This window comes from Adiantum capillus-veneris, chromosome 30, assembly GCF_014529385.1.
Source record: "Adiantum capillus-veneris isolate H3 chromosome 30, ASM1452938v2, whole genome shotgun sequence".
Classification (NCBI taxonomy): domain Eukaryota; kingdom Viridiplantae; phylum Streptophyta; class Polypodiopsida; order Polypodiales; family Pteridaceae; genus Adiantum; species Adiantum capillus-veneris.
The window spans coordinates 49,965,119-49,988,716 of record NC_140960.1 but is presented as its reverse complement, the minus strand read 5'-3'; the positions used below and the strand labels follow the sequence as shown (position 1 = coordinate 49,988,716).

Below are 23,598 nucleotides of genomic sequence, written 5' to 3'. Positions count from 1 at the left end.
CTTGCAAAGTAGGGTTGCCCATAGCTTGATGCAACCTAGTAACAAGATAATTGATAAACATGGGGGCATCATCATTAGCACCTTCATGTACAAAATCAAAGTTATCAATGTTCATTCTACTCTCTTGGTTATTGTCAGCCATGCTAATTATACTTATGTGTTTACTTAGTGTATCCTTTAGCAATTCAAAACCTTAGTTGCTACTCCTCTTAGCCTTTGAAAATAAGCACTTAAGTATCTACACCCACGGCTCGAATTGGTTAATTATAGAGAGTAGTGAGGTGGGTCTAACGTAGCAGAATTGCCGAGGGATAGCTGCTTTCGGACTTCTTATGGCTCAATAATGGTAAAGCCGTAAGCAAGTCTAAAAAGACCCCATTATTAAGACCAAAGCTCCCAAGGTGTGCATCATATCCCACATAGTGGGCTCAACAAAACCGATGATAGATTCCAATCCCACTTACCCTAATATAATTAACAAAACCAACCATTAATATGCTACTTAAGGACCTCTCTTCTTAAGCAAGAAAAGAGAAACCAAATGCTCTGATACCAATGTAATGGAAATGGCCTATGAACTTTGAGAATAACGGAATTAAGAGAATTTTTGTGAGATCACTTTGAGAACGTAGAGGGTGAACTTAAATGATGGTAGCAACATGAGCATAGTACTTAATTAACTTGGCATGAACAATACTTTTGCAAGAGAGAGAGTATTAGAGAATGTGACAATGGTTGAGGACCGGATTTACTTGGAGCCGGTCCCCTCTCCAAAAGCGTTTGTATTATAGATTCTCCAATCAAGAGAGACTTGGTACAATACAATGTTTGTGTTTCTTGTGACCTTGGTGATGCTATGAAGATGGAAAGCTTCATGCATCACGAGCATAACATAAACTTTGCAAAAAGCATTAACTATCTCCCAAGCCTCAGTCCCAAACACACACCCATCCACATACCTGAGAAGAAGAGAGTTTTAACGTCATAGAAAACTATCCCAAGGCCTCAAACACCTTCGACGGTTGAGAGAGCTAGCGGGGAATGAGGGTAGGAAAGAGGAAGAAGAATCATTCATAGGAAAAAGAAATAGTTCTTGACTTATCATCACTCTTCTTGCTTAGCATAGCATAATAGCATAGTAATGAAGATGAAGAAGATGGCAAGCTTAAGCATTGAAGCATGGCTCTTGGTTGGATTTGCATTCCATAGCCAAGAGTGTTGGTGTAGGCTCTCCACTTCTCAACAAGCTTGGAGAAGGAGATGGAGCTCTTGCACTTTGCACTCCACACAATGAGAGAGAGAGAGAGAGAGTGTGTGTGTAGGAGAGTATACCCCCCTCTCATGCTTGGTCCACACCTCTCTCTCTCTCTCTCTCTCTCTCTCTCTCTCTCTCTCTCGCGTGCGCGTGCGTGTATTATTTAATCATTTCATTTGGACATGTGTCCTCTTTTTCCTGTTTGAGAGAAAGAACTTAATTATTTATTTTTATGTATCTAAATTCTCATTGGACCTCTGTAAATCCAATAGGATTCAAGCACATCATGAGATACTTCAAGCGTTAGTCAATCAAGCATGGAAACTCTTTATGCCTCTTGAGAGTTTATCTTTGTATTGAACACTTCAAGAACCTTAGTTGTTTTAGGCATAAAAATCACCTCAAGCTTTGGGCAAGGTTCCCACAAACATTTTAAGCATGATAATCACCTCAAGCTTGGGAAAGGTTCCCACAAACACTTTAAGCAGTTTAGTTAGCAAGTCGACAAGCACCGGTTGGGTGGGATTCCCACCTCAAGGTCAGCCCTAGCTTGCCTAAGGTCAAATGACTTTTTAACACCAAGTTTTAGAGGTCTTTAATGAAGCTAACCCTAAGGTCTTTTAAGCTCCATTAGATGCACGTTGCTCTTTGATAGACTCCCTCCTTTTGGTTCCATATTGAAATGTAACCATCTCTCCTCTTGGTCCCTTGTTGAGGTAAATCTAGAAGCACTTATTGCACATTGCTCTTTGGTAGACCATCTCCTTTTGGACCCCTATTGAGATGCAACCATTTCTCCTTTTGGTCCCCTATTGAGATAGGTCTAGAAGCACATATCTATATCTTAACTCTTGTTCCCCTTTTATCTTCCCATATTAAGTGATTAGTTTAATATGAGAAAATCATTTGGTAAAGTTAGATATTATATTTTATGACAAGATCACTAGCCCCAAATAGACTCCTTGTTGTGAGAGGAAGCCCAAAAAGGTGAATCTTATGTTTGACATTTCCAGCCAATGCACAAACACCTACACTTGGTAAGTAATTAGGGGAATATAATCAAAACCAAATCAAGTGCTTAGGGGCTCAAATCAAAGCTTGAGGTGGTTGATTTCAATCCATGAAAATGGCACCAAGGAAATCTAATATTGAGAGAAATGATTATGCAAAGAAATTGGTGAGACAAAATTAGCAATTGAGAAGTCTAATTGCTCCAAAGACTTAATCCATCCTCATACCCAAACTATTGATTGAATATTGATGAATCCAATCAACCCAGTTAGAGAGAGAGACAATGTAACAACACATGGTGCTTATTAAAGCATCAAATGCAACACACACAAGCTAATAAGCCTAAGCTTTCTCCTAATCAATGTTCAATGATCTAAGACAACTAGTGACACTAGGGACTATAGCTCAAGAACAAAAACACACTTGACTAATATTCCCATTAATTAGGGAAAAGATCGATTACTCTTTAACTAAGAAGATTGAAATCCCCTTTAAGCTCTAATACCACTTATTGGCTATGGTGGGAAGACCAAAGTGGCATTCATCACTTGAGCATAATGGAGATTATAGAATTAATACACTTAATCAACACATGCACTAAGAGGGAGAGTAAACACAAAGTAAAGTTTGATTATTGAACGAGATGAAACTCTACATGATAACACCCCTAAGTAACCTCTCAAATCATCCCCAAGAATGTAGGGTTGACCCTAGAAGAGTGGGATAAATTTTGGTTTTCATACAGATCACTTGTCCTTTATTGTACCTAGGACTAAGCACATGACTCCATGCTGACTGTGATCCAAGTAGACCATAAGTGGTACATGAAGAGGCATACATCATAGGCAAAAGATTACATAAGCTAACAATAAGGGGTCCCATTAGTTGAATCAGGGAGCTTTACTTAAGAGAGTTGGATCGGAGGAGATCTGCGTGCCCTACCCATGGTCTACAATGCAACGTCAATATCACACATTTGTTTATGATGCATGCATTATAGAGTATGTGGATCTCATGTATAGTACTTTGGCAATGGTGCAGCCAAGCACATTATGCCTTGTCATGATTTATTCACTTCTTTCGATATTTGTCCCAAATGGAAAATGTTGTCACATGTGCCAATAATACCTTAGGGAGTTGGAAATATTTGCGTATTGATGTAGGTGATAGTTATTTCATACTTGCCAATGCTTTACATGTGCTAAGGATTAAGAGAAATCTTTTGTCTCTATCTGCACTTGCAAAACTTGGGCTTGTAGTCATGTTCAAGGATGATAGATGCATTGCTCATGGTCTAAGTTTTAGTGATACTATTGTCACATCGGGCACTTTGTTTTGTAGGATGCATGCGCTCAATGTTTGCAAGGAAAATATGAAAGATTCCACACACATTTTTTCAATTTTACGGCTGTTTTTGATGCAAAACTTTGGCACGTACATTTTTCTCATGTGAAATCTTGCCAGTTTAAATCATACAAAAAATACGATATGGTTGCTTCGTTACCTCCTCTATGGTTGCTTTGTTACCTCCTCTTGAGCACCCCTAAAAAGATATACTGAAGACTATCTTTTGGGACAAAATGTAGAGTTTGAAGTTTCTTAAGGAAGGTTTGGGGTAGGCTACTCACAAATTATAGCTTGTCCATAGTGACGGTTCTGATTCGATGCATACCATATCTTTGGGAGTTTTATTGGATGTCATGACGTTTAATGATGATTACTTCTATCATGTGTGGGTCTCAACGTATATAGTTAAGTGTTGTAGTCAATTACTCTATATGATGCTTAACATGGCTAACGAATATCCAATAGAGGTCTCACCATTTTATCTTGGAAAGCGTCTTATAAAGACTCAAGCATGTACATCATGCCATAGTTACTAGTAGAAAGGGAACAAAAACACCACTAAGAGCATTAAGGTTTGAGAGCTCGTCACTATGTTTGGCTTATGGGCTAGTTTTATGATCTCCTTGTTTTGCACATGCAAACGTTTTTAACTCTCAGGTGTGCAAAACTTCACATCTTGACTTGGAATATGCCACGAGTTTCACACATATTCACTTGCTAGGTGGTGAACGTCAATTGACTCTCTTAAACTGCTATGGCCCACAAGTTGAGTCAATGAGCGAGTATAGACATGTGGTGGCACTTGGTTGTGAAACTAGTGGCCATGCTTTAGGTGCGTGCAAAAATTTTACAAGGTAAGGAACAAGCACCTTGACAATCCAACTTTTCTCTACAATCTTGGCTAAAGCCATGCACACATGGTGGTGGATTGAGCACATTGCATCTCTTCCAACTTTAGTGTGGGTAAACTCCCCTAGATGCTGCTTCACACTTTAAGGTTTCAAGGTATCGAGCTACAATGCGAGTGTCACCGAATAGAGTACAAATAGCTCAGTTGTGAGTAGTAACTACGCTAACTCTTGGTTGTAGTACAACACTTATGGTGTGCGAAATAACACTGGACTACTTCTCATGCCTTTTATGCCTCCATTGTGAGCAATGGGAGCACTAACTTTTCTACCTCTTGGTTGTAGCCTAACATTTGTGGTGGGCCTCTTCCCATTTTTGGCATCTGGGGTTTTTAATGGGGGATGAGGATGTTGAAACGGCTATCTAGATTATCTGATCAAGTTGTTGAACTAGGGGGTGAGGACTTCGGGACGCCTACTCTCAACCATAGATCCCCAGTCAAAGACCGTGTGTCGCATCGCATAACCCTGTGCCATATAGAGACGTGGTGTCGATGGCCATGTGCTGAAGCCACTCCAAGGTGTGGGGTTTGAACTTTGGTCGTTATTTTGGCATGATGATTGAAACTTGGTGAGGGGCCTTGTATTCATCATGTTTTGTGACCTTGTTAAAAGAAAAGCTTGCAAGGTGGGAGTGGGCTCCATGAATCACCAAATCTGTTGTTTGGGAAAGTGAAGTGTAGTTTTACAGAACAGAAATGGCAACTTCACTGAAAGCTTTATAATACTCTGACAACAGGGAAAGGTCTCTGTGAGTCTCTCATCGCGCGCTCTCTCTCTCTCTCTCACACACACACACACACAAACACACACCCACACATTCGGAACACACATACAGGCATAACAATCCACGCGTGAGAAGGGGAAGCAAGAAAAGAACATTAGGGTTGCCAGAGAGACTGATGAGCAGTGAGGGGAGAAAATAGACTTGTGAGTCGTGTGTGTGTGTGTGTGTGTGAGAGAGAGAGAGAGAGAGAGAGAGAGAGAGAGAGAGTACATCCTGGAACTGATTCGTGGTCACCTGGTCGTAGCTTTCGTTGAAGTCCAAGTGTTTCTTTGCACAGCTTGTCTGGATCTTCTGTGAAACCCTTATCTCCTCTGCGCCCAGCTTCTGATTAAAGCTTTCTGTGCTTCCTTCTAACAGAGATTCTCTGCTCTTCCTCTTGAAGGAGGTGCGCCTTTAAATAAGTGCTACCTTCTACCTTTTGGCCATTACTGAAAAAGGGTGCTTTCAACTTCATAGTCGGGAGAGGACCCTGCTACAGTTTTTGAAGCAGGGTCGACCATAAATGCTACTTGCTTCTCCATTCACACACAGAAGCTTCGAGGGATCTCTGCAAGGATTTGGCGATGAGCTCAGGAAACCCTAAACTCCTCACAAATATAAGATGACTCTTGCTTCTTTGCAATGAGGTTGGTGATGAGCTTAAGGAACCCTATTCTCCTATCAGAGAGGGGTAGAATTTGGTTTGGTCTTACACGTTTAGATGACGTTCAAAATCTCATGCTACTCCCCTTGAGTGAGAACAGCAATTAGCTTTTGAGTTAGCTCTTCTGCTTGCAATGGTAAAAGAGAGTAGTCAGGTTGTTGCCTCTCAACGGAATTGCAAGGATGCCAAGGTAGTTTGCGAGCAGAATGTGAAATTAACTCCTGAACAGGATGCGAAGGAAGTAGGGCTGTTGTGTGAGGTGGAACTCAAATATGAGAGAGATGCAAAGGGTCTGGAGCCAGACGATGGCCATCTGCCGCAGGTCCACGTGCTGGCAGTTGATGACAATTTTGTTGACAGGAAAATCGTTGAAAGGCTAGCGAAAAGTGCCTCCTTCACTGGTATGTCCTTTCTGCCTACTCTTATCTTATTTTCAACTTCTAGTCGTGCTTTATTCTCATCATTGGGTGGCGATTTATGTCGACCAGAATGGTCTTACCATTTTGATGATGTATTGTTATGGATTTTGATGGGCAATGAGCAAAATGAATGTAATCTTTGCTTCTTTGATGATGTGTTATGGTGATGACTATGATGCGTAATGACAGAGTGAATGAAATCTTACTCTTCAATGACCGCGGAGTCCTTGATGGGTTTTTCCTAACATGATGTTTTTGGTGGGAATTTTCAGTCACAACTGTGGATAGTGGTGCCAAGGCCTTGGAAGTCCTGTCTTCGAACAACCATGTAAATTGTGGCTTTTTGCCCCAACTTTAATCTTGTGTTGTTACTGATGTTTTGATTCCGTAGACAGCGGCTTGCATAGCCTTATTACTTACGATTTGTCCAAGTGATGCACTACCTTTGCTTAATAGTTTCCTATGTGTGCATGCAGATCAATCTTATACTTACTGATTATTGTATGCCGGAGATGTCTGGTTATGATTTACTCAAACATGTGAAGGTAAATTCATACCGGTTGCGATCATCATTGACAACAGATTCAAATTTTGTCTTTTAAGACATTCAGTTGTACATTGACAGGAATCACCTACATTGAAGGATATCCCAGTTGTGATCATGTCGTCTGAAAATGTGCCAAATCGCATTCAAAGGTACATCGCTTGCATAATAAAGAAGTATATGTTCAAAGTGCACGCCCTTGTGTGTGCACATTCTTGGGATGGGCCTGTAGCATAGTCACAAGAAACTTTGGTTTTGAGCCTATCGATTGGAAATCTCTTCCAAAGTCCTCCATGTGTCGTTTCCTTTGTGCATGCCCCAAAGGTTGCATACAAAAATGTAACTGTATAGAGCAGTTTCTCTACCGTCCTTTTGAAAGAGAGAGCTCTTTCTGTCTTAGATGGGGTTGAGAGTCTTGTTCCCGTCTTGCGTTTTAGGTATCTATGGCCTATACACTCATTTTCATAGCTCACACAGACTAGCACATTAGAATTTGATCCATTTTTTATGTTATCCCCACATTTTTGTGAATCATCTTTTCAGATGCTTGGAGGATGGTGCAGAGGAGTTCTTGATAAAACCAGTGCGAGTGGCTGATATGAAACGTCTCAGATCTTATGTATTTCCGCGGCGAGAGAATGCTGTGGAGCAGCACAACTTGCTTTGTAAGAAGAGAAAATTCAACTCAGATGAATTTCAAGTGCAGAGCCCTGAGAGAGGGCTGCGATTAGGCAGTGTAACAGTGGCATGATTATATTAGGATTCAGGGATGACTTGGTTATACTCTTTGTGGTTGGACGCTGATATGGATTTGATCGACCATAGCTACTTGTGAGTGGATGCGGACGCCTTTCACATGGACATTGAATCAAGCAGAGCAAACTAAGTTGTGTGTTTCTTCTACAAGTTTAAAGGGGCATGCATGCCTCGTAGGCAACTCTGCACTCAAGGTGGCAAGTGTTGAGAGAAGATGCCGCAGTCTTGTACAGTAGTAGACTAGAATGACTAATGTGGCCAAGGAGGCGGACGGGGGTTGGTAATTAACTCCACAGTGCTACCTACATGAGGTCCCTTCCCTAACTAAGGAGGCCAAACTCTGGATATCAGAATACCTGCTTGCTAATCTCTGGTGTGAAGAATTATTTTGGTGAGTTGTTTGCTATTGTTGGAAGACGCTGGACTAAGAACAAATGTTCAAATCTGATTTAATTGGGTGCTGATTTGGGTGGCCTTCATGTCGAAGGGAAATTCTTCTCTCGAAGTGCATAAGGAAAATCTGGCTGTCCCTATAGGACCCTGGCAATCTACCTTCAGATTCTGAATGGCTAGCAGTGGTCAGGGATGGAGGTCAAACTTTTGCAGGGGGGAAAGTTTTTTGTATTATACTAGGTCTCCAGGTTTGTCATTTGGATTGGTGTCTTTTGCTGTACTTTTGTTGCTATTAGTATTTTTGGGTCTCTCATCTAATTATGGTGGCCTAGCCCTAATGGTGTTTTTTCACAGCTAACGTGTGATGTGTTACAGAATTGCCGGCAGATCTTTTTGTTTTGTTGCTTATTCAGTATGTCCCTTCTTTTGTGATGCTCAGGTTATTAGCCCAAGTTTTAGGGTTTTAGATTGGACCTTGCCACCGCAAGCATTCACATGCTAGTCCATGATGATTGGTTTGTAAGTGGTTTTTGATGATCTCCCTTGGTTGTATATGGGTGTGTTTTCCAGCTCCCCAAAGCTCTTTATTGTTGGGTGTTGCTCTTGGTATGTTGGAAAGTTAAAGATTCTTTTAAGTATTGTGTCTGCATTCTTAAATACCGTCAGGGCCCAAAAGCCCACATATTGTGCAAGTCTTTATGGGTCATTGTGAATGTCTAGGACGTACGCAAAAAGAGCTTGCCTTAGTATTTGCCAGTGGTATCATTAGAGTGAGATTTTGCGTGCGATATAGCCTTCGACAAACTCAAAGCTGCATTTGCTAAGGCACCTATTTTGAAGCAATATATCATTCAAATCTGGTGGTGCTTGTGATTAAGTGGGCTTACAAGATGATAAAGGATGGCATTGAAGATCTCTTGCTTTGTTTGTCTAGGATGATCACACAATTGCTGAAGTTGAAAGAACAATAGAAGCTTAGATGAACCGTTTGCCCTCTAGAGTGTGGTAAGTAGAGATTGTAATGTGCTAGATGGGTCTGTGCCACTTCCCCCAAGTTGCGAGCCCCGTTTTCTTGTGATTCTTCACGTCCCTTGCATTCGGCACTTTCTTGCTATATTGATCATTCGTTCGCGTCCCTCAATCTCGTGTCCCTCTTGCGTTCAGTTTCAAATTGCGTTTCTTGTGTGCGCGTTTGCTTGCTTGCAGGTCCCGTTTGCAACGTAGGTGAGCCGGCGTGTTCCCGTTTCAGCGACGTCCCGAACGAGGGCGTCACATATTTTTACTGGCTTATTAGCTCTTTGAAAAGCAATTGGTTGATCTTCCACCTGTTATAAGATAATAAAGAAAGCTTTTTGCATGCAATTGTCTGTTAAGACAGCAAATCTATCTGGAGGCTATATGAAAAATGTGTGCTATGAATGTAGCCTCTACTTGGAAGCTTAAGGCTCTGGCTCTTCAAACGGTAAGGCCAAATTCTTTTATGTCGAGGGTGTGCCAGGAGTTGGTTTATGGGTTGGGGCTATGTATGCGAGCCTTCCCCTCACATTACCCTGATAACCTCGTTTCTAATTCTTGTTGATTGCTTGTGAACCATAGAGTAGTTCCATGTGGCGGCACAACCCTACAAATAAATAGGGAAAGTCGATACTCCATCCTCAATACTTAGCCTCAGAGGCTTCTTGTTGCAAACCATTCCTCGAGCCAAACTTCCTTTCCCAAGTCAAATCAATTTGTTTTGGTGGTTATTTTCTCTCCTTTCACATAGCTTGGTGAAGACCTTGTCGACAGATGTGTTCGAGCTTCTCCATCATCTTCTCCACTTTCCTTGCGAGAGATGAAAACAAACATAAATGTATAGAGAGAGAGAGAGAGAGAGAGAGAGAGAGAGAGAGAGAGCTTAAACACAAGATCCTCTTTGTACAACTTGATGCACCCCTACATGCTAGTTCAAGTGTGCTATCAACAGAGTTGGGAGATGTTGCAAGTGAGGTATGCATTGCCTTGTACCCTTGTAGTGCACTCTCTTTAGTGGCCATGTTAATGTGGCAGCCTCATAATTGTAATATAATTGCATGGTTACACAAGTAACTTCTTAACATTCATTGGTCGAATCAACCCCACAAGTACTCACCTGAAAGTACATTTTGCCTTGACCGGTTACTCCCTTGCGTCATGGGCAACCCTCATCACTATATCACATAAGGAGCTTCAAGTGGGATCAGTGGTGGAGGAGGAAAGCGTTGGGCTATATCAACCAAGTCATTGAGTAGGGAAGGCTTAAAGGATACAAGGCAAACCTTCCTTGAGTTAAGAGAAGAGGCTTCAGAATGTATCAACCAATCAAAATCACTCCATGGTTCTCCGCGGATGTGCATGCTTACCCTTATTACATGTTTAGTAAATAAAATCTTTAGTTTATGTTTTCATGTTTTTTGGGAGACCACTTGTTTATTAGTTTTCTACTACATATAAAATCAAGCAATCAGTAGGGGTATCTTACCATGAATGGAGCACTAATATACTCCCCTTCAACTTCAATAACTGGTAATGGAGCCATGTCCTAAGGCATATAAATGTATCCTAATCCTTAACCCATCATTAGCATTAGATCAATCTCATTGGTTAAATTCCCTTATTTAGAATATTTTCTTCATTTTTAATAATAGTAATGTGAGACAATCAAGTTCAATATGTCTCAAGGTACCACTTGAAGAAAAAAAACTCCTAGGAAGAGTCTTGTGCATGTTCTATGCATACCTAGAGGGATATGATTGCTCCAACAAGTCTACGACCCTTATAAAACCTTTTTGTTCTATACATATCCATCTCATCAAGTTGCTTGAAATTCTCTTGGGTAGAGTTCGGGAAAAGATTTTGTAATAACATTGAGCATAATCAAAGATCACAAATTGGCAAGATCTTCCTTAGGCCCTATTTTATGTAGTAAATTGATGACTCCTATGTTGATTGAGAAGGGTAGGCCTTGATGCCTCAGAGAGTCCTCCCATACTCCTACAATAAAGGGACACGAGAGTTTTGAATATTGGAAAGAACTCTGCATCCAAACCAGGGTTCTTATTGGGTTTAAGCCCCTATAATACTACTTGTATCCTAGTGAGGGATAGAGGTAGCTCTAACGAATTTGACATAGGAGGAGGGATGACATTTTCTCTGGTTCTCCAAATGGGCTCCTTGCTAGCCACCTTTTCTTTTGAAAGAACTTTAAGAGGTGTGAATTTTCTCAAAATGACCTCTAGCATATTCCACATCTCCTTGTTTTTGATGAAATGGTTAGGAGAGTGAAATAGAGGGATACCTTCTTTGGTGTTTTTCCTCTTGCGCATTTTGAACATTTCCTTTGGGGATTTTCCTCATCCATTACTCTTAAAAAAACTATTGGGTGTTCTTACAGAGAGTTCTTCAGCTCCGAGTCCAGTTCTTAATTTAATGACCTTGGCTTGAGTCTCTTCACAATGAGGGGAGGTTTTAAGTGCAACCAATTCTTCATATCCGTTCTCTTCTCCTTCTTTTGAAGAGGACGGCTGTTAGGGGAAGATAGAAAATCCAGCTCATCTATGTTTCTTTTTAATAGCACCTCAAAGAGCCCATGTCTAGGATTCTTATCCACAATTGGAAACCCATAATCTATACTCCTAGATATTTCACAAATATTGAGGAGATGTATCAATGAAGTATAAAACCACAACTTTCTCTTTAAACAAAGCCAACTTTCTTTTTGAACAAATCCATATGAGCCAATGCCAAACTAGATTTCAAAGACACCATACCCTAGATACCCATGGAAACAAGTTTAAAATTGAGTTTTCATGATGCTAGTGATCCTGCAGATGTCACTCTTTACCAAACTGCTGTTGGATGCCTCACTTATGTTTGCAACACGAGGCCTGATATTCAATTTGCAGTCTCACAGGCCATCAGATTTATGCGTAGCCCAAGGTCTACGCATTGGTAGGCTATCAAGAGGATTTTCCGCTACTTGAATGGCACTTTACATCTTGGCTTGTTTTATCCTGAGGGGGGATCATTGCCACCAGACTTACATGCTTTTTTGGACTCAGAGTGGGCTGGTTGTTTTGACACACGAGTGTCCACAAGTGGTTTTTGTTTCATGTTTGGCAGCTCATGCTTATCATGGTTGAGCAAGAAGCAACCTACTATGGCCACTTCCAGTTCTGAGGTTGAGTACATGGCAATCTTCACATCTATGGTTGATTGTGTATGGCATGCCTTATGGCTGATTTGGATGTTGGACAGGACACTGCCAACTCTATCTACACTGACAGTCAGAGCGCATTGGCAGTTGCAAGGAACCCAGTTTTTCATGCTCGCACAAAGAACATTGAGGTGCATGACCACTATGTTAGGGAGAGGCTCTCAGTAGGAGAGATCAGCTTGGCTTATGTGCCAACACAGGACAACCTTGCAGATCTTTTCACAAAGGCATTGTCTCGTGAGAAGTTTGAAGCTTTTCGCAAAGCTTTGGGCTTACTCCCCTTTGTGGACCGATCATGTCCTCAAAGGCATGGCACTTCCCTTTGTGGACTGATCATGTCCTCAAGGCATGGCACTTCCCTTTACTCTATATGCCAGCTCTCGTTCACACTGCATCACTCCAGGGGGGATTTGTTACCATATACATGTGGTAGTGATGTGTGTGATCACACTTAGGACCGCCGAGGCATTTTTCCCCTCTTTAGGAGGTTTCCCCCCCCGTGCATTGTATATACACCCATCATTCTAGGGCTATCTATCTTTCCATTGCACACTAAGTAATACACTCTCGGTTGTGTTCCTTGAGCTTCCTTCGTCTTCCTCAAGGTGTGTGTGTTTTCCTGTAACCCTAATTCCAACAATATTTTATTGTGATTGTTGCATATGACTACAACGGTGTGCAATTTCCATGCACAAGGTGCTAACAATACAGATGATGTTTTTTTGTGGATAGTAAGTAGGCATGACCTTGCTATCTAATAATTCACGAGACAACATAAGTAGATTCAGAGAGCTTAAAAAAAGGTGATTTCTTGTTCGGGGTGTTGAGAATCTTTCTCTTCTCTTCCTGAAGAGATATGATTCTTTCAGGCTCTAGTTGCAAATATGATCCCAACTTACAAAGATCTTTTGTTGAATATATAGCACTCATTGTGGCTATAGGAGTGGTCTTTCACACTTGTACTTTCATAGAAAGAAGTCTACAATCTACCAAGGGGTAGTGGACAAGTTCAACTTCCAAAGTTGATTCAATCATTATTAGACACAATAGACTATGTTGGGCACCATTGCCTGCTAGTTTGAGCAGTTCTCATATAGAGTCTGACCAAGGCGGTTTGACATTCCAGATTTTAACCAAGAGGTTTGAATTACAAAAGCAATACCCAAGGTTACCAGTGCAATACTATTCAATTTTCACTAATCTTTCAATTAGCGTGCATCGGCCTTTCAAGTGGTAGATTTGGTCATGTGCATCTGACTACGGGTAAGGGAACATTATGTTCATCCTCCAAGTACACATTTAACTTGATTTATTTTCATTTTTGAATATGATTTGCATTGATTTTTCCAAGTACTATGTATCAGCTTCAATACTTTCATTCACTTTGCTCTTCAGAGACATGATAAGGTCATGTAGGAGCAAAGAATTTTGGGATGTAGTGTCCTAGATACATTTATGAATTATGTAGTTAAGGACCTACATGGTAGAGTTTTGTTTGGCACAAGTTTTCACAAGAGGAGAAACATGGTCTAGGAACTCATGGAGTTCGATTTAGCTAGTGTGGAGCAATGATAAAGAGCGTCCCTCTCAATCATGTCGCAAAGTGTGTACAACTACCTCCATACACAAGTACATCTTGCACTTGATAGATGTCACTTTTCCTGACATCATTTTTTGAGACATATTCAACATGTGGAGAATATGAGTCTTTGGGATTGATACTGGCACCTATATCCTAATGATGTGTCATGACAGATTATAGATACTGGTCACATCCATTTGTTTGACCATTTTGAGCACACAATAGCAAGAACAATTTTAGTGGCAAAAAATTATCGGGTTATTAAGTACAGACTATGAGGTTACAAGTACTGTAAACAACATTGAAGGATGGTTGTTAATAAAAATGTTTCATGGTTGGTACCTAGGTATGATTATTTTTCACAGTCTATTATGGTCCAATGGTTTAGCAAGGATTTCAAGTGATTACAATGGGTTATTTACCCACTGTTTTTCCTCATGTTATGAGAGTGCTATAAGAATAAATTCACTATATGCATTGGAAATTATTATCATGAAAATGCAGGTTCGAGTATGTTTTTGCTAAAGGAATGCACACTAGGTGATATGGGCCATAGTGTTTAGCAAAGGCTTACTTAATGCGGCATGCAAATTCATAAAGTTGATAGCTTACAAAGCATTTTTCACCACAAATGCAATATCTCTATGATATTTATTGTGAATCTACCAACCACCATACGAGTTGAGGGCTCGATATGGGTGCTTGTAGATACGTTGATTGGACTTTGTTCAGTTCCTTATTCAATCTCTAAAGTTAACCAAGTTGGTTGTGAATCATTGTAACCCCCGTTTCCCAGTCATTTCGGAAGACTGTATGTAAATGGTTGGGTCACTACAGTACTGCCACTCTTCAAAAGATGAATGGGCTACTGGTAAGTATTAATCTAGTGCTTATACACTATGAGCATACATTAACAATAAGCAACCCAAATGGAAATATTATCTTTCTACTTTGGAGTTTGTTTATCATGATGCAAAGCATGTTACGACTAGGTTTAGTCCCTGCATATTTATATCAGGTTTTTAACCTTGATCATTAGTTTTGGTGGGGTTGTCTATTGATAGAAATGACAGCAAGTCAAGGACTTGATATAGGATGCTGAGTTATGCCAGCAGGTTACTTGTATGGAAAGTTGAGAAGAGGTATTCCCAAATGTTCCAGTATCTTCAGAAAGTCTGACTCTTAGTCATTCACTTAAACATCTCTTAATTGTGGTAACTCGTTTACAATGCTCAAGTGACTTATAAATAGATTTTACACAATATATTGGATTTAAGTCGGTTACACCAACAGTTGCACAAGGACAACAATGTGGAAAATCAAGATGTGTCTCTTGATTTCATTGAACCTCCTATTGAGCTGTGTATTGCTCAGATAAACAACTGTTGGACCACTAAGAGGTGCCACTATGGAAAACATTAGGGTTCTTCAAAAGATCTTACCACTTTTGTTTTGGAGGACGAAAACGCTTCTCCAAGGGGGGAGTAATGTCATGCCAAGGGTAGGACTAGGAGGGCAAGGTCTGGCAAAGTGCCAGACACATTTGCAATATAGGGGTCTATATATAGCTAAGAGCCAAAGGGCCAGAGGCCTATATATAGGACATTTGGGTGGTTATTCGAAGGTCTGTCTCACCTCTGTCTTACATCGAAACCTCATCATGAGGTTATTAGTCAGTAATGGCCGTTGAAAATGGCATGTACTTTCTAGATATTATTTGATATGAATGCCAAAATTGTATAATTGGAAAGCACAAAACGTTTATGTTGTGCTCCTTTTTTTGTGATGTTTTATCTCGGTTTAATATGAATGGAGGATGTACGCACCAATGAAGGGTAAGAAAACCAAAGTCTGATTCTAGCATAAAGTCGTTGAAGGCCAAAAGAACCTAGGCACCAAGAGTGTTGGCCTCCCTAGGTCCCTGTTCATGGGTGTGAATCCTCATCACCCATGCCCTTTGCAATGAAGTAGAAATTAAACATTGACACTTCAAACCCTGATTCATCTTGACCTTTGCAAAAAAGCAAAGTGTAACTCAAGCACCAAGAGTATTGACCTTCATAAATCCCAGTTCTTCATGGATGGGAGTCTTCATCACCCATGCCTTTTGCAAAAAAGTAGAGATCAAACACTGGCATTCTAAACCCTAATGCACACCATTCTCCATTAAAAACACAGAGTAGGGCACCAAGGGCATTGGCCTCCCTAGGTCCCAGTTCATGGGTGTGAATCCTCATCACCCATGCCCTTTGCAAAAAAGTAGAGATTAAACACTAGCACTCTAAAACCCTTATTCCCTTTGTCCTTTGCAAAAAAGAATAGTGTAAACACGGGCACCAAGAGCATTGAACTTCCTAGTAGGTCCCAGCTCATGGATGTGAGTCCTCATCACCCATGCCCTTTGCAAAAAAGTGGACATTAAACTTTGCTGCCCTAAACGTCATTCACCTTCTTGTCCTCTTAAAAAATCAGTGTAAACCCGGGCACCAAGGACATTAACATCCTTAAGCCACTTCTTCTCCCCCTGTTGTGCTCTTCCAACCGCTTCAAAATCGTCTGCAAAAATCCAAAAGAACTCTCTCTCTCTCTCTCTCACACACACACACACACACACACACACACACACACACACACACACACACACACACACACACACACACACACACACACACACACACGTGGCTGGTAGTGAGCTTACTATTCTTGCTCAATTAGGACTTTGATGTCTGAGGATTGTGTTCCCTTGAAAATATGCTCAATTTGGCCATACATAGTTTGAGCTATTGGGTTTTGAGCTTACTATTCTTGCTCAATTAAGGTCTAGGCTAGCTTAGGTTTGTGACCCCGTGTATTACTGCTCTACTTGGACGTACATGGTTAAATGTTTGGTTGGGGGACTGGGTTATATTAACTCTGGCCGAATATGGTTGAGAGTATGGTTGTATAAAGGTGTGATTATGGTAGATAAAGTTGCAATCATCTACCGATGGAACTATAAGTGGTTACTTTTACTACATCAAGGGTATGGGCCATGTTGGCTCATTTTCCTAGTTTGTGGATGATATTTGATCCCACCAAATATCCCTGTTATATGTTGCATGTGTTTAGGAAAGTAGCATTTATACCTTCTTCCTTATATGTGTTTCAACTCTGTCTAGGGAGGAGTAGAACTTACTTACTAACATTCTTTTATGTTACAAGCGACTCAAAAGTATAGATTGACTGCACTTATGAGCACTGTCACTGACCTTGGAAAAATAGCGGCAATTAATGTCAAACTCTGTAAAGTCAAGAAACAGGGATATGTGGCACGCTTCGGGGCTGAATTGCCTCATAAAACTCGTCTCCGTCCTTATCTTATGAGAGCTTGCAAAGTAAAAGGAGCTCCAAATGGGTTTTCCCTTGTAAATGAAACCATATCTGAATAATTGAGTAGCTTCACATTTTTTATTATTATCTTTGAAAGCAATTTAGTTGGGTGACATCTGTAACATGTGGGATACCCATGTATCACCTGCATACGGTGCCAATGCTAAACTGAAAGTCGTGTTGTTTCCATGGGTGCAGGTGAGGGTTACCTTCTCAACTATGGTTTTCAAAGTTCCCTGGCTTGAAGATGGCGGTCTTATATTTCTTTAGGCTCTTAATTCTCTTAGACTTGTGTATAAAGTCTGTTCTGTACTATGAATGGGGGTTATACCACCTTTTCGTTGACATAGTTTCTAGTGTCTTTTGTAATTTGAAAGGATTCTTTGGTGTTTATGTTATAATTGTTAGTGGAACACACACACACACACACACACACACACACACACACACACACACACACACACAAGTATCTAGTCTTCGGATTACCAATGAGATGTGCGAGAAAGCTAAAGAGAGGAGGCCAAAGGTGAAGTCGAGTCCAATAGAGAGGTTGGAAGCATGGAGAGGAGGGAGGACCTGGGAGAAGAGGGAGGAGGGAGGGATCCAACCACACCACGGAGGGAGGAGCTTGAGAGAGTAGGGAGCAGCCATGGAGAAGAGGGAGAAGCTTCAGAGATGGAGCTACCATATCCATGGTGAGGAGGGAGTTCTTGAGAAAGGAGGGAGAAGCCATCACCACTGACGCAGGGGATTCAAAAATCAAAATGGCCCGCCTCTTTGACCCATTTACCCCATTAATTATCTATTAAGCCCAGCATGGACTACCTCGTCATCACTCGTGGCGCTGCCATGTGGCTTGCCCTCGATTCGTAACTTGCCCAGGTTTACGTTTGGCAACGGGCCATCCCCGGCATCGAAAGCTCCCTTGCCACGTGGACGATCGAGATCCCTTCGCTTTTCACGCCTCATTTGTGCACCCTAGATGCCATAAAAGAGACTTGTCACCTATAGTCCCTCAAACTCTTCCATTTTCTACCTCAATATCCTTCCAAATTTGCTCTCATTTTTTAGTTTTTCTCAATCAAGATTTTCTACATTCTAAATCAAGGGGCAACCTTCCTCAAAAGTAGGGCTTCTTTATCTCTCTACCCTCTCTCTCTCTCTCTCTCTCTCTCTCTCTCTCTCTCTGGCTCGCTCTCTCTCTCTCTCTCTCTGGCTCTCAAAAGACAAAGCAGGTCTCAAAATTAAAAAAATTGAATATTGTGAAGGCGTAACCAATCTTGCAATTGAGCTTTCAACTTCATGACCTCACAACAACATCGTCTTTTCGATCATTTCTTTTGTTGGGGGGGGGGGGGGGGGGGGGGGTAATCTAATTACAATTACACCCTCCCCATGTGGGCCCTCTCTAATACACCAAGCCAGATACCATTCTTTTGTTAGTACATGGGCAAAGTCGCATGGTGAGCAGGGTAGTGTGGAGAAGGATTAAGGGACTCAAACGCATGACATGAAAGTGAAAGAATAGTAGGAAAAACCATTACAGCTCATATAGATAGTCCAAAGACGATTTTTGTGGGGCCTTAAAGATCTCATGAGAAAGATTGAGTTGGGTGTTGTGCATGTACATATGTTGTTGTGCGCCCACCATTCATAGAGTACTTGGAGGTTGTAAACTAAGAATAACATAGGGAATATACAAGGGTATAGCTAAACTAACTCCAAAACAGAGAGAAGCCCCTGTGCGAGAGAGAGAGAGAGAGAGAGAGAGAGAGAGAGAGAGAGAGAGAGAGAGAGAACCTGCACACATGCATCACCGCAGTTGTTGCTCCGACGAAAAAGCGTTGAGAGCCCACCAAAGGCCTGCCACGCCCCTGTAGCTATGCACCGAGAGACTCACCGGTAGTGTATCGGCAACAATGAAACTTCACATGCTGTGCGTAAACGGTAACCTCCGATGAGAGCCGTTCGTGTGGAGGGAGCGAGTCTCATTGGCTGTGATGCAGGGACAGTGTGACATGAGCGGGTTGACCTTTGACTGAATGGCCAATCGACGGTAGTGCTGCAGCATGTGCTCAAGGTGCCGATAGGTAGTGAAGTTAGGGTCTTAACCGGCCAACCACCGAAGACCATTGCATGTGCGCAAGCTAAGAGAGAGGCCGTCGAAGGTGGCCAACCGTACGTGTGTATGGAAAGGTTAGAACTCACATGTAGAGCATTTGATTATGACATACATAGTGGCACATCTTTTTTTTTTGTGTGATTTTTTTGCTATAGTGGCAAATCTTAACCTTAGACGAAGATAATATAAATTATGGGTATATTAAACCCTTGGAGCTCGAGCCTTTTATAACCTTAGGCCTTACGTCTTAAAGAATATAATGTAGAGTAGGTATATTAAACCTTACAGCTCTTTTTGACTTCACCTTGTAAAATAACGCAACGGAATAATCCAAGTGGTCGCTTTCAACGAATCTCCTTTTCTACCATTTCACGGATATGCATGATTTCTGGATTTTATATAAAACGAAATAAAGACGTGCCCAGCCAGGCCTTTTTCTGGCCGTCGCATTCAGCTCGCCCTCGCGGTCGGCTTGTTGTCGGGGGTTACTAGTGCTCGCTGCCAGTAACTCCTTGAATCTACGTGGCAGGCTCGATGTGAACGGTAAGCTTTACAACCAGGTCACAGCTCTGAGCTGTGTGTGTGTGTGTGTGTGTGTGAGAGAGAGAGAGAGAGAGAGAGAGAGAGAGACACGAGGAGGAGGAGGAGAAGAAGAGAAATCCTATGGCTCAAAGGGCCAGACCCCATTTTCTCAATTTAGAAGCCCCTCTCCTTTCTTAGGCATGAGTGGGCCAGTACCACAGCACTATGAGTAGAGCTTTTTCAGAAGCTCTGAGCGGAGAGAGAGTCTTCTAGTGTGTGTGTGTGTGTGTGTGTGAGAGAGAGAGAGAGAGAGAGGAGGAGGAGGAGGAGGAGGAGGAGGGAATGGTCACCGAATGACCATTCCCCGAAATAATTGTGACCGCATGGCGAGCGGCGGGGAGGCTGCGAGCCAGGGCGGGAGCAATTATTTCATGGGAATGGTCACCGAAGGACCGTTCCCGGCCGTCAAGAGTCGGGCGGAGGGGGGCCATCATAGTTGCAGTGGGGTCGAGGAGCTCTGAACAGGCGGTACAGTAGGCACTAGAGCACTGCAGTAGGCCAGCAACCTGAGTGTGGACTATAGCACTGCAACAGGAAAGCAACGCAGATTCCGTGTGCTGAGGTGGCGCAGGTTTCGTTTGCTGAGTTGGTGAAAAACTATAGGCTCGCATGGCTTAATGTTCAGCATGTTGACGTGTTGCCCATCCAACGGCTGCAGACCTACATTTGCTTCTGAGCAGTTTGCTAATGGCAAATATATCGTGATTATTGAAGTTAATGAACTCCAGACTTGGTACTGTTGGAATTAGGGTTGCAGGAAAACACACATAGCTTGGAGAAGACGAAGGAAGCTCAAGGCACACAAGAGAGAGTGTATTACTTAGTGTGCAATGGAAAGATAGATAGCCCTAGAGTGATTGGAGGATATACAATGCACGGGGGAAAAAACCTCCTATAGAGGGAAAAAATGCCCCGACGGTCCTAGGGTACACGTTCACACACATCACTACCACATGAACATGGTAACAAATCCCCCTTGGGAGTGATGCGGTGAACGAGGGCTGGCACGAAGAGTAAAGGGAAGTGCCATGCCCTGAGGACAGGATCAGTCCACAAAGGGGAGCAAGCCCAAAGCTTTGCGGAAAGCTTCGAACTTCTCACGAGACAATGCCTTTGTGAAAAGATCTGCAAGGTTTTCCTGTGTTGGCACATCAGCCAAGCTGATCTCTCCTGCTGAGAGCCTCTCCCTGACATAGCAGTAATGCACCTCAATGTGCTTTGTGCGAGCATGAAAAACTAGGTTCCACGCAACTGCCAATGAGCTCTAACGGTCAGTGTAGATGATGTTGGCAATGTCTTGTCCAACACCCAAATTAGCCAAAAGGCGTCTGAGCCATACACACTCAACCGTAGCTGTGAAGACTGCCATGTACTCAGCGTCACAATTGGAAGTGGCCACAGTAGGTTGCTTCTTGCTTAACCATGAAATACATGCACTGCCAAGCATGAAACAAAAACCACTTGTGGACACTCGTGTGTCATAACAACCAGCCCAATATGAGGCTCAAAAAGCATGTAAATCTGGCGGCAATGATCCCCCCTTGGGATAAAACAAGCCAAGATAGAAAGTGCCACTCAAGTAGCGAAAAATCCTCTTGACTGCTTGCCAATGCTTAGACCCTGGGCTATGCATAAATCTGCTGGCCTGTGAGATTGCAAGCTAAATATCCGGCCTTGTGTTGCATACATAAATGAGGCAGCCAACAACAGTTTGGTAAAGAGTGACATCAGCAGGATCACCATCATCATGTAGACTCAACTTCAAATCTCTTTCCATGGGAGTGGCAATAGGTTTGCAATCCTCAAGTCCAAAATTACATAGCAATGTCTCTATGTAACTTTTCTAACACAAGGCAATACCACCATCACACTGCTTAAACTGTATACCCAAGTAATGATGCAACAACCCCAAATCTTTCATCTTGAAAGTAGCATTACAATCATCCTTAAATTCAACAATATGTCTCTCATTTGGTCCAGTGATCAACAAATCATGTACATAAAGAACCACAATGAGAAGTACATCACCCTCACGCTTTACATACAATGTGCTTTCTATTGGATTGTTACAAAAGCCTTGTGTTGACCAAATGAGTGTCAACCTTCTCATACCAAGCACGAGGAGATTGATTCAACCCATACAAAGCTTTGTTACAATTGCACACCTTATCCTCTTGTCCTTTCTTGACAAAACCGCGAGGCTGCCTTACATAAACTTCCTCAAATATGTCACCATTCAAGAAATCAGTAACAATGTCTGGTTGATGTACAACCCAACCAAAATGAGCTGCCAATGCACATAGAAAATGCACAGTAGTCATACAATGAGTGGGATCAAAAGTCTCTTCATAATCTATGGATTTTTGCTATGCATAACCCTTTGCAACAAGTCGAGCCTTACAACGATCAATCTCACGATTCGGCTTGCGTTTCAACTCGTAAACCCACTTTGTACCAATGGCCTTTTTACCAGGAGGCAAATCACATAAAGTCCATGTGTCATTTTCTATAAGTGCATCATATTCTGATTGCATGGCAGCCATCCAATTTTTTGAAATCTGTGCTTCATCAAGAGATAGAGATTCCTCAACATGATGTAAGCTAGACACCACCAAAGCATAACAATCTGATGCATAAGATGCATGGCGAGAACCTGAACAAGTACGACTGGACAAATGTGCATCCAATTTACTATCACGCAATGTATGCACGAGCCATTTTGGCATACCTCTACTCTGCTCATTTTCAGCCGTTTCCTCATCAAGTACATCATGTACATCTGCATCAGTAATAGGTTGATCTGTAACATTTTCAGAAACCCCCATAGGCTGTACATTTGCCTCATTAGAATTTACGTTCGAACTTCCACCACTAAAAAGAGGCAACAAAGTGTCATAAATGTCATGTGAGCTTACATTAATGTCTCTAGTACATGATAGAAAGGGCTAAACAAAATCTTTCACAAACACAGCATCGCGTGAAACCAAAATACGCTTTGTTTGTGGATGATACAACCTGTAACCTTTTCTTTCAACACTATAACCAACAAAAATACATTTGACATCCTTATCATTCAATTTTTTGCACTGTGTTTGTGGCACCAAAGCATATGCCAAACAGCCAAAATTACGCATGTGCTCAATAGAAGGCTTTCTATCATGCCATGCTTCATATAGAGTAATAGAGTGCAAATCTTTTGTAGGACACCTGTTTAGTACATAAGTGGCACACATGATGGCCTCAAGCCAAAACGAATGTGGCAAAGCTTGAATTTTGAGCATACATCGTGCCATTTCTGTAAGTGAGTTGTTTTTCCTCTTAGCAACACCATTTTGCTGAGGCGTATAAGGCACTGTACATTCGTGTTTTATCCCAAGATTAGCCACAAATGCATTAAATTCATGAGACATATACTCCCCCCCTCGATCGGAACGAAGGGTGCCCATAGTACATGTTGAGACATTTTCAGCCATAGCCAAAAATTATTTGAAGCACATAAATACTTCGGACTTCGCTTTAAGTGGAAATACCCATGCATGCTTGGAGTAATCATCAATGAAAGTCACAAAGTAAAGGTAATTGCCCAAGGATGGAGTTTGTATGGGCCCACAAACATCACTATGCACAAGCTGCAACCTGCATGTGG

General features: G+C 41.8%; 2 protein-coding genes across 2 annotated transcripts; one reads left to right on the top strand and one right to left on the bottom strand.

Moving 5' to 3' along the window:
- The first annotated feature begins 5,254 nt into the window (after positions 1-5,254).
- On the top strand, positions 5,255-8,416 carry LOC147417923 (two-component response regulator ORR3-like). The gene is made up of 5 exons (XM_086506865.1): positions 5,255-6,352; positions 6,643-6,698; positions 6,847-6,915; positions 6,996-7,066; positions 7,458-8,416. Exons 1-5 carry the CDS (start codon positions 6,085-6,087, stop codon positions 7,663-7,665), a joined length of 672 nt encoding a protein of 223 aa, XP_086362991.1. The 5' UTR covers positions 5,255-6,084; the 3' UTR covers positions 7,666-8,416.
- Positions 8,417-22,318: 13,902 nt separating this feature from the next.
- LOC147417922 (uncharacterized) lies at positions 22,319-22,926 on the bottom strand. Its single transcript, XM_086507053.1, has 2 exons — positions 22,922-22,926; positions 22,319-22,877 (listed from the first exon to the last, which is right to left on the bottom strand). The coding sequence occupies exons 1-2, from the start codon at positions 22,924-22,926 to the stop codon at positions 22,319-22,321; spliced, it is 564 nt and encodes a 187-aa protein (XP_086363179.1).
- Positions 22,927-23,598: the final 672 nt, after the last annotated feature.

Coding starts and splice junctions, on each gene's coding strand:
- LOC147417923 (XM_086506865.1), top strand. CDS start 6,085: ATGGTAAAAGAGAGTAGTCAGGTTGTTGCCTCTCAACGGAATTGCAAG. Junction 6,916..6,995: donor ATTTACTCAAACATGTGAAG/GTAAATTCATAC, acceptor GTACATTGACAG/GAATCACCTACATTGAAGGA. Junction 7,067..7,457: donor GTGCCAAATCGCATTCAAAG/GTACATCGCTTG, acceptor TCATCTTTTCAG/ATGCTTGGAGGATGGTGCAG.